Below are 11,656 nucleotides of genomic sequence, written 5' to 3'. Positions count from 1 at the left end.
CTCCACATTTGCATTTTGTTCAGCCTCTCTTTTAATAGGGTGTGCAATATCCTCTTTCAGCTCTGCCTGGCATTTTAACAAGTTTTGCATAGCCTTTGTTTCAGTAGCATGTATGTCATTGAATCCCTTAGCATTCAATTTTTTCAGAGCCTTCTTAACCATTTTCATCTTGCACACCACTTTAAACATGAGGTATCCCTCAATTCTAGTACACCAACAAGCTCTCACAATCTCTTGAAAATTCCTTGCTAAACTCCACATAGTATAGTATTTATAAGGAGATCTACCTGTTTGTAGTTGAGGATAGACTTGCATAATCATTGGGCAGTGATCAAAACTTCCCTCTGGCATGAAGTGTGCATTTGCACTGGGAAAAGCTTCCTCCCATGCTTCATTGACCATAACTCTATCAAGTTTGCAAAACACCCTAGTGTCCTCCTTCTGCTTATTATTCCAGGTAAACAGGCACCCAGTGCTGTTCAGATCATTCATCCCACACCTCAACATACATGCTTGGATATCCACAATCTCCTGAGGCCTCACAGTTGCACCTATTCTTCCCTTAGGCTTCATTATGCAATTAAAATCACCCATCATAACCTAAGGTCCCCTTATGTTTTCTTGAATTACCATAAGATCTTCCCACAATGCAATCCTCTCCATAGCACTATTGAAGGCATATATGAAAGAACACCAGAAAGGAGGTTTACCTCCAGTCCTCTCTTCAAGCCTACAATGAATCATCTGACTTGTGGACTTTATAATGTTCACATTGAAGCTATTTGGGTTCCAAGCAAACAATATCCTCCCACCTTTATGATTTACCAAGTTTGAGGTAAAACACCATCCTGCAAACAATCTCTGATAAAGGTCTCCCAGATTAGGAGCCTTTACCTTTGTCTCAAGGAGACTAACAACCCCCACATTCTTCATGTTAAGAAATTTCTTAACATCTAGCTGCTTCTGGTAGCTGTTAATCCCCCTGACATTCCAGCATACAATACTATCCATTAATATCAGGAGGTAGCTCCCCTCCTGTGTCAATAGCATTCACCTTTGTGCACTGAACAAGGCCCACCACTACTTTAGTTACACCCTCCGTTAAATAATTAAAGTCATTCTGGGTACCCACTGGTGCAGGCGAGTGAATCAACCTTCTTACAGGGTTCCTCACTCTTTGAAACCCCTGTTCCACCTCCATAGCACCTCCCCCATTCTGATGATGCTCCACATGAGGCTCTTTCTGTCTCCATTCTTGTCTAACCACATTCTTCCTACACTCACCTGTGGTATGACCAGCATCCTCACACAACTGGCATAGAGTGGGCTTCCATTCATAGTCCACTCTCACCTTTGTTAACTGGTCCCTCTCATTAATGAAGGAAATCTCTTCAGGTAACTCCTTATCCACCCGAACTTCTAGCAGAACACGTGCATATTGCAATTTTCTCTCTTGATTGTGGCTTGATCATATTTCACCACTTGCCCAACCTGCCCAGCAATCTTATTCAAACAACCCTCTCCCCAATATTTGAACTCCAAGTGCAGATGTACCCATGTAGGGAGGGTTTTAACATCTTCCTTTAGCATATTTATATCCTGATGCCATGGTTTAATAATTACAGGTTTACTATCAAATAAGATATGATCCTTCAACGCATGATCTCTCTTCTCCATAGTCTTAGACCTTACCATAAACAGCCCCTTCTTCACTAGTATCACCTTGTCTACTCCCATATTTCTCCAAACCCTCCTAATGAAACCTTCCATAACAATCTGAGGAGGATTACTTCCAACCACATAACAGTATATGGATGAAGCCCAGAAATCAATCTCAGATTGGATTTCAGCTAGCTCAATCTTAACAGGTAATACAGATTTACTATTCTCAGTTACCACATTATCAGGTGAAAAGAAGATTGGAACAGGGTCAATACTTACATTTCGTTCAGATTGTTCCTGCTGTCTCCTCCCCTCTGATTTCTGCATCACATCCAACCATTCAGAAAACTGTGTTCGGACCTCCGACTGTCTTTGGAGCGTTTCCAGCGACGTTCTTGGCGAGAGAATCTCTTCCTGCACAATACTCTCCACATTCAACGCAGTTACCCCCAATATTTCATTCATCGATTCACATGTTTTGCCTGAGTATCAGACTGTGGGCCCTTTATTTTTCCAGGCGACGTCACCGATTGCTTTCCCTGAGCTTTCGACTTCCTTGCCATGGCCACCATTATCGGAGAGGTCACCGAGGCCAGAGAGAGCTATTACCAGAACTATGAAGATCAACAATGGAGTTACTGTTCCATGGGTTCTAGAGAGAGGAGATAGTTTCTCTCACTAAAACTTTCACATTTTTTCAAGGAAAAATATTTCAACATAGAAGTGACCACATACACACTTGAAGATAATAGACAACTACGTTGGAAAACCAAGGAAATTATATATGCCACCGTTTGAATATTATGTTTATAGTGTAAATTACTTTCTAATATCCATTGTAAGATAAAATAATATACACTATTGTACATATTGTAAAATATATTGTAATGTATTTGTGTAATTGCAGTTCATATTATTTGTTGAACCCTTAAATATTTAAATACAATGCTTTCAAATTTTACTACTTTTTTTTATCATATGAACTATCATAAGTACATAGAAAAATCAAATATAAATCACAATTTATTGATGTAAATATAATAAAAAATGTTTTTTAAAAAGTACAATATTATAGTTGTTCTAAAAAAAATTAAATTATTTGGCAACACGTTACTTTTTATTTTAGGACATAAATGTTCCGACACGTAAATTTCAAATATACAGTCCACGTAAACACTCATGACAAATCATATCAACATGAATATTTACACAACACATGTTATCGTACACACATGAATTTAAAGCAAAATTTATGACAAATGTCAACATGCATGTTACATTTATTATAAAACTTGTACTCAATATATATATACACACACACACATGCACACACACACACACACACACAGAAACACATACTCACTCAAACAAATACTACCACAACCTTGAAAATATTGTTACTTATAATGGATGAAACACACCAAGTAATGGAAACAAGCATTAAGATAATTTTGCGTGACATGCTTATACAAATTAATCTACCAGTGGCATGTTATGGAATTCATTCTGCCACTGACGACAAACTGAAGGCATACATCGAAATTCATGGAGATCCAAACTTTTCACATACACTAAGATTTGTCGGAATGACTTCTACAAAGGTCAATTGAACGTAGGAAAAACTAGGTCGTTACTAACTTTCCTAATGTCAAATAAAAACCTAACTATCCACCTAAACTACTTAAGTGGTAAGCAAGGGTCGAACCACAAGGATCGGAGGGTCTCACTAAGATAAAAGAGCTAAGAGTAAGCTAAATCGAAGAAATGGTCAAGTTTTTGTTGAACTAAGTGATTAATACTATTGGAATCAAATTAGGAGAAACACTAGGAATGGGAAATCACCACAATCATAAGTTCATGTCCAAAAACCAAATAAAGATAAGAGGGTTGACATGTTGGGATTTTGGGAGTGACCAAGCATGGAAACATTAGATGAGGAGGGGGACATAGTAGATGATTTTAATTGATTAACTAAAGCATCTACTTTAGAAGTAAGTAAATCAATGCTATCAACTTCATACCTTCCACCTCTCTTGGAGGTTGAAGCGCGCTCCCCTTTGTTCCAATCTCGATCATTTTGAACCACATGTTCAATTGCTTGAAGAGCTTCATCCGCCCCCTTCATCATTATGGGTCCACCCGCTCCCCGTTTAGACTCATTTTGTTGTAGAAGAAAGCCCATTGTAAAGCAATGGAGTTGCATCTCTTTCCCCATGTCATGGTGTGGACACTCCCTCAAGAGTTTTGAATCTCTCCCATGCTTCATTTAGACTCTCACCTTCTTTATCGTTGAATGTCACAATTTTAGCTCTCATTTCGGTCGTCTTTTGCAATGAATAAAATTGACCCAAGAAAGCTTTGGTGACTTCTTCCCATGTGGTGAGCGAATTAGGAGGTAAATCCATGAGCCAACGTGATCCTTCATCTCTTAAAGAGAACTTGAACATGCTTAGGCAGATGAAGTCTTGTGTGACTCCATTATGCTTCACCGTTGAGCAAAACTCAAGAAATTTCCTCAAATGCTCTCGAGGACACTCATGGCAACTACCCCCAAATTGATTATTCGAGATGAGTTGAATGAAAGCCGGTTTGAACTCAAAATCATTTTCTTGTGTGGTGGGTGCAACAATGCACTTGTTGGAGTATATGCCATAGGAGCACCATGTCTCTCAAACTCCGGTTGTTTATTCCCCCATTTCTTGATCAAATTCCTCTGACTAGAGGAACTTGTAGAACTTCGAGGACTTTCAATGGTGGAGGTAGAATGCGGTTGCTCTTGCACTCTCTCACCTTTCAACCCTCTTCTTATAGCTTTTACGGTTCTCTCAAGCTCCCTATCAAATGGAATAAGAGGCAAGGCACGATTGCATCTTGGCATACAAGACCACAAGGCTCAAGAGGGGTACTCAAAGAACTTAGCAATCAAAGGACACCAACACACAACAACAAAAGGACAAGCAGAGGAAGATAAGACTTAGACTCACAAGCAAAACTACTACTCAATGAAAATACGCCGATCCCCGACAACGGCGCCAATTTGAACGTAGGAAAAACTAGGTCGTTACTAACTTTCCTAATGTCAAATAAAAACCTAACTATCCACCTAAACTACTTAAGTGGTAAGCAAGGGTCGAACCACAAGGATCGGAGGGTCTCACTAAGATAGAATCGCTAAGAGTAAGCTAAATCGAAGAAATGGTCAAGTTTTGTTGAACTAAGTGATTAATACTATTGGAATCAAATTAGGAGAAACACTAGGAATGGGAAATCACCACAATCATAAGTTCACATCCAAAAACCAAATAAAGATAAGAGGGTTGACATGTATTGGGAATATGCAAAGGGAATAAGCAAACCTAAACACCTCTAAAATCGTTGTTAGGGAGTTTAGAGTCCTAATTATGGCAACAAAACCTATGTTTCGAGGCGTTATCACCTAACTAGGCCAAGTTAGGAATGAAGCCAAACCAAGTTATACCAATCAACAAGTGAGTGCAACAATAAATCAATCAATCATGAAGGTCATCCACATAAAAGTAAACCTTTAAATGGGCAACAAAGGATCAAAAGGTGATGGAGCTCACATCAACTTAGTCACCAATCAACACCAAAAATTGAAATTCACAAATCTCAAGCATAACCAACCCAATAAACTCTACTCATGCAAATAGGATGGAAACAATGATTGGGCTACTCCCAATCCTAGTTGATTAACTACTCACTACCATTACACTACTAGCATTCTAATCATGGAGAAAATAGCAATAAATCACCAATCTAAAAATAGCAAAAATCAACAAAAACAATAATTAAAACAATCTAATAAAAACAAGAAGAAACAAAGAGAAGAAAGAGTGTCTAATCTATATTAATAATTAAACATGAAGATTAAACTATGAAATATGAATTAACAAAGTAGAAATGCATAAAAACAATGAGAAAGAAAGAAAGGATTGAGAGGATTACTAAGGAAACAAGAAAGTTCAAAGAAATTGTCACTTTTTCATTGATTTTCAATCTCCAAATTACACCTCTTGAGCCAAGTTTTCTCTCTCCTAACTAGTAAGTAAGATTAGGGTTCTAAAAATCTGGATCCTTTTCTAAAAAGGGGGAGAGAGGTATTTATACTCCTCTCAATTACAGCCGTCGTAAAACAAAAGAAACTCGAAAAATAACCCAACGGTCAGGCGCCCGGGCGGGCGAGACAGGGCCCGGGCGGGCGATTAAAGAGGGCCCGGGCGGGTGAGCTTATGAGCCCGGGCGGTGCAGGGTAGTCAGGCCCGAACTACTCTCGGCGTGCGCCATTTTTCAAGAGGAGGCAGAAATGTTTTGGGGCTATGCCCGGTGGGACTCATAGCCGGCGGAGTCTGGCTCGGGCGAGCCCCCTTCAAGCTCGGACGGGTCGCTTTGCTCGGACGGTGCTTTAGTTTCCCGGGCGAGCTTCTTCCTCTTTACTTCCCTTTCCTTGCTCCCCTCTAAACTTGTAAGAGCTTGAACTCCTACGTACACACCAAAGATCAAATAGAAAAATAGGGGAGGGGGATGCAAATACACGTACACGTACTAAGAGAGAATTCGATAGATAAAGAGGTGAAATTAAAGAAGAGAAACACTAAAATGCAACATAAAACAAGTAAAATAGCCTAAAAAACTATCCTAAGAGTGAGATAAATCTCACTCATCATCAATCTTTCACAAGAAAATGCAGCTCGAAAAGCCATTAACTTTCTTCGAGATACATACAATGTTGACATTGGAGACTACAATTATTATCAAATGAAATTGCTGGAAGATAATTACCGACGCTTACTTCTTCTATACAACAAAATGCTTTAGAACCTATTTGTGTTATTACATAATGTATTCGAGTCCAAAATTAGAATTATGTAATCATCTATGTAAGATATGGTAGAATATGTATTTACCTTTTTTTTTACAAGTACTAATATATTTGTATTGTGTTTTTCTAAGATCATATTGTTTTATTTACTACATCGATATTATGTCATAATTATTTATCTTAGGGTATAAATGTTCTGACACGTAAATTTCAAATATACAGTCCACATAAACACTCATGTCATATCATATCAACATGAATATTTAAACAACACGTGTTGTCATACATATATGCATTTAGAGCAAACTTTGTGACACATGTCAACATGTATGTTACATATCTTATCAAACTCATACTCACTATATATTCACACACACAGAGAGAGAGAGAAACACATACACACTCAAACAAATATTACTACAACTTCGGAAATATTGTTACTTATAATGGGTGAAACACATCGAGTAATTGAAACGAGCATCAAGATAATTTTGCATGACATGCTGACACAACTTAATTTACCAGCGGCACACTATGGAATTCATTCTGTCACTGATGACGAATTGAAAGCATACGTTGAAATTTATGGAGTTTCAAATTTTTCACATACACTAAGATTCATCGGAATAACTTCAACAGAGGCCAATCTTTCACAGCAAACTACAGCTCGACAAGCCATTAGCTTTCTTCAAGATACATATAATCTTGACATTGGAGACTACAATTATTATCAAATGAAATTGTTGGAAGAAAATCACCGACACTTACAGCAGCTATACAACAAAATATATTAGAACCTATTTGTGTTGTTACATAATGTATTCACATTCAAAATTAGATTCTACGTAATCAACTATGTTTTATTAACTATGTAATATATGGTACAATATGTATTTGTCTTTTTTTCACAAGTATTAATATATCTCCATTATGTTTTTTTTAATATCATATGTTTTATTTACTACATTCATATTATTTCACAATTATAGTTGTTTTAACAAATATTATTTTATAGAAATGATAACAACTCAATTTCTTTATCTATCCTAAATACAATATTATAGCAAATTGTAAAATTTATATATACATACATCATATGCGGATAACTATCAACATTTTACTTAAATCAAAGTCATTCAATACTATGACACCTTTTTATAATTGACCAACTGGTTGACACATATGGAACAATTTTTTAGACACGTATAATAAAAGTTTACATTGAATTGACCACCTATCTTACACGTATTTTCATAAACATCTACATTAAGACACATAGATGAAATTAAGTTTGTACATAGTTTACCTTTCACAAATCTATTTCAATTCCTTTTGTAATCTATATAAATACACAAAAAAAACATCAATAAGTACAATAGTTTGTCCCTTACATAGTAAGAATGTACTCATATAGCTTACATATCTTAAATCTCAAATACTACTTGCTTATAATTGATTAACACTCTCTTTTTCTATTTCAGTATCAATGGAAGAACCAAGTCGAGTAATTGAGGTAAATATCAAAATCATATTAAATGATATATTAATGTAGTTATAAAGTCGTGACTTGTTTTAGTATATCATAACTTGTATTAAGAACACCATTTATATTAAAATTCGTGACTTTTGTAATAATTTGTTGAAGATTACTTGTTATTTTGTAATGATGCTAGATTTTTTTTCACTTTGATGGTAGACGATATTTTGTTATGATGGTAGACTAACAATTAATTATCCACCATGATTTATAAATTTGTTGTTTTATATAGGTAATCATGTATAATCCTAAGGGGTGCGGAGGTCGAGATGGCTTAGGTGGAAGCCAAGGTCGTGGGCAATTGAGTCGCAGGGAGCTTTTTGAGTCACCAGGAGCTCCAGAAAGCTCGAACCTTGGCTCTGAGACGCAACCAGATGATTCAGAGGCACGTGACATTGGTGACCGCATACCGGAGACGCCGAGCAGCCAGAGGGAGGAAGCTAAAGGGTCAAACCGTGCATCAAAAAGGGTTTTGAGCCCTACTGGATTGTGGTAAATTTCTAAATTAATATATGATTCATAATATTTATATTTTCAATGATATTGACAATTTAAGTGTTTGTTTTCAATTCAGGTTTGATGATAACAAAGTTAGCGGGTCCATCACTGACATTTTCCAGGGTCATTTTCGAGAACCTTGGTTAAACTACGGTGAGGTGGACGATGCAACAAAGACGCATTGGTGGAACTCATTCACGGTATGTATGAATCAAATTATGAAGAATTAAATTTATTATATTAGTTTATTAACAACTTGTTTTAATGTTTGTTAAAGGGTCTTTACGAATGGGCTCCTGAGTTAGATGACCAAGTGAGAAAAGCATACCACATGAAAGCTGGACATCGTTTGAGAGACTTGCGGTATTGGGTGCTCAACAAAGCTAAAGAAAGACCAAAATGGTTGGGGAAAACCATTTATGAAACAATGAAAAAGAAAAGTCAGGAGCCCGCATTCCTCGAGAAATCTGAGAAGGCAAAGAAGAACCGAAGAGGTGGTTCCCTCTCTAATCCAGTTGAGTCGTCGCACTTTCAGGGTTCCATCTCGGCGGCACAACATGCTAAAAAGATGGTAAGAATGTTTCATATGTATTACTTAGTTTGAATTTCATGATTTTTTCTGTATATGTGAAAAATAAAGTCTATGTTCAACAATGTGTACAGGCAAAGAGTAGAGGAGGAGTACTCCCTACCGCCCCCGAGTTGTTCGTGAAGACTCATTTTAAAACTGTTGCTGGAAAAGGAGAGATTGCAGCAAACAAGAGAGCAAAACAAATTTCGGTACATACCTTTAACATATATTTAAGTCATTATAGGCTATTTTATTTGCAAAATGAATGAACTTGAGTAGTTTTAATAGTTATTTAATCATAAACACCTCAAACATCCTATATATACTTAGTTAAATGTGTTAGATTGTAGTTTTGATTGAAATTACAAAATATAAGCAAGTTAGAACCAAATATAGGCCATTTAGCTCATTTTAGGCCCTATTGCTTGAAAATGAATGAACTTGAGTAGTTTTAACTTAGTTTGAATCATAAACACCTCAAACATCCTATATATACTTAATTAAATGTGTTAGGTTGTAGTTTTTATTGAAATAACAAAATATAGGAAAGTTAGAACCAAATATAGGCCATTTAGCTCATTTTAGGCCCTATTGCTTGAAAATGAATGAACTTGAGTAGTTTTAACTTAGTTTGAATCATAAACACCTCAAACATCCTATATATACTTAGTTAAATGTGTTAGGTTGTAGTTTTTATTGAAATAACAAAATATAGGCAAGTTAGAACCAAATATAGGTCATTTAGCTCATTTTAGGCCCTATTGCTTGAAAATGAATGAACTTGAGTAGTTTTAACTTAGTTTGAATCATAAACACCTCAAACATCCTATATATACTTAGTTAAATGTGTTAGGTTGTAGTTTTTATTGAAATAACAAAATATAGGCAAGTTAGAACCAAATATAGGTCATTTAGCTCATTTTAGGCCCTATTGCTTGAAAATGAATGAACTTGAGTAGTTTTAACTTAGTTTGAATCATAAACACCTCAAACATCATATATATACTTGATTAAATGTGTTAGGTTGTAGTTTTTAATAATAATAAAATATAGGCAAGTTAGAACCAAATATAGGTATTTAGCTCATTTTAGGCCCTATTGCTTGAAAATGAATGAACTTGAGTAGTTTTAACTTAGTTTGAATCATAAACACCTCAAAAATCCTATATATACTTAGTTAAATGTGTTAGGTTGTAGTTTTTATTGAAATAACAAAATATAGGCAAGTTAGAACCAAATATAGGTCATTTCATGCTCATTTTAGGCCCTATTGCTTGAAAATGAATGAACTTGAGTAGTTTTAACTTAGTTTGAATCATAAACACCTCAAACATCCTATATATACTTAGTTAAATGTGTTAGTTGTAGTTTTTATTGAAATAACAAAATATAGGCAAGTTAGAACCAAATATAGGTCATTTAGCTCATTTTAGGCCCTATTGCTTGAAAATGAATGAACTTGAGTAGTTTTAACTTAGTTTGAATCATAAACACCTCAAACATCCATATATATAGTTAGTTAAATGTTTTGATTAGTTTTTATTGAAATAACAAAATATAGGCAAGTTAGAATCAAATATAAGTTGTTTTTGCTCATTTTAGACCATATTGTTTGAATATGCGTGCATAAGAGTATATTATTTAACCAAATGCAGGAGACGTACAACAAGAAGCTGGATGATTGTAGCACTCAAGGGTCACAACCAAACCCTGATTTGTTGTATTGGGAGACAGTTGGTGGGAGGAACAGAGGAAAAGTGCAGGGGTTAGGTCAGGGAGATCATTTGTACTACAACTCTTCATCTGGGCGAGGAGGAGTTGCTCTTCACAACCATATGAGCCATCGATTTTTTCTCAGCTAGAGGCGCAGGTGGAGGCCAAGGTCGCTGCACGGATGGTAGAAGTGGAGGCAAAGGTTGCAGCACGTCTGGAAGAGTAAACCGGGCCCTCGTGCAGGAAATGATGCGGAACATGACTAATTTTGGTCACTTGTTCTCAGGTTGCAACACAGGACCCCTCCACAACGCAAACCAGAGGATGACCGGGTTTGGTGTGTGGCGGCACTAATGCTACACAGCCACCACAGTGTAGTTTGTTTGGTTTTGACAACTAGCTAGATTACTAACTTATAGTTTGTTCATAATTAGTCTAATTTTATATATGCACTTAGTGTCTATATTTATCGGCATATATCTAGTTTTGTTTTTAGGTGTCTCGGTATATTTTTTTGTGAACTCCACTTTTACTCGATTTCCTGACACCGGGATTTATTTGCGTATTAAGGTAGTTTGTTTAATTATAGACATTTAGTGTCTAAATTTCCCGACATTGGGATGTATTTTGTGTACATAAATCTAATCTATTTCATTTTTAAGTTGCATATTTCTTTATTTAAAATATATAATGCGATGGAGGCGACGCAGGAACATGTTTAATGTAGTATATGTCGATGTTGGCGTGCAGTACAGGTTTCAGTTTAATTTTGGAAAACATTATTAAATTATTTAATATAATTAATAAACATAACGACGGCTAACCAGTCGTTGTA

The 11,656-nt window shown here is 36.0% G+C and overlaps 1 protein-coding gene and 1 long non-coding RNA gene across 2 annotated transcripts; both read left to right on the top strand.

Moving 5' to 3' along the window:
• The first annotated feature begins 8,446 nt into the window (after nt 1-8,446).
• On the top strand, nt 8,447-8,865 carry LOC125491914 (uncharacterized). Its single transcript, XR_007268477.2, has 3 exons — nt 8,447-8,531; nt 8,614-8,737; nt 8,815-8,865. It is a non-coding gene; the product is annotated as an uncharacterized LOC125491914 (long non-coding RNA).
• Nucleotides 8,866-8,868: 3 nt separating this feature from the next.
• LOC130589606 (uncharacterized) lies at nt 8,869-10,970 on the top strand. Its single transcript, XM_057390968.1, has 3 exons — nt 8,869-9,108; nt 9,201-9,317; nt 10,764-10,970. Exons 1-3 carry the CDS (start codon nt 8,869-8,871, stop codon nt 10,968-10,970), a joined length of 564 nt encoding a protein of 187 aa, XP_057246951.1.
• Nucleotides 10,971-11,656: the final 686 nt, after the last annotated feature.

Source organism: Beta vulgaris, chromosome 1 (genome assembly GCF_026745355.1).
Source record: "Beta vulgaris subsp. vulgaris cultivar EL10 chromosome 1, EL10.2, whole genome shotgun sequence".
Classification (NCBI taxonomy): Eukaryota; Viridiplantae; Streptophyta; class Magnoliopsida; order Caryophyllales; family Amaranthaceae; genus Beta; species Beta vulgaris.
The sequence above is the reverse complement of the archived record's forward strand: the minus strand, read 5'-3'. Positions and strand labels throughout refer to the sequence as shown.

Bases quoted from the DNA above. Each gene is read 5' to 3' on its own strand.
- LOC130589606 (XM_057390968.1), top strand. From the start codon at position 8,869: ATGAAAGCTGGACATCGTTTGAGAGACTTGCGGTATTGGGTGCTCAAC. The intron at 9,109-9,200 runs GTAAGAATGTTT...CAATGTGTACAG, and splicing joins CACAACATGCTAAAAAGATG to GCAAAGAGTAGAGGAGGAGT. The intron at 9,318-10,763 runs GTACATACCTTT...AACCAAATGCAG, and splicing joins AGAGAGCAAAACAAATTTCG to GAGACGTACAACAAGAAGCT.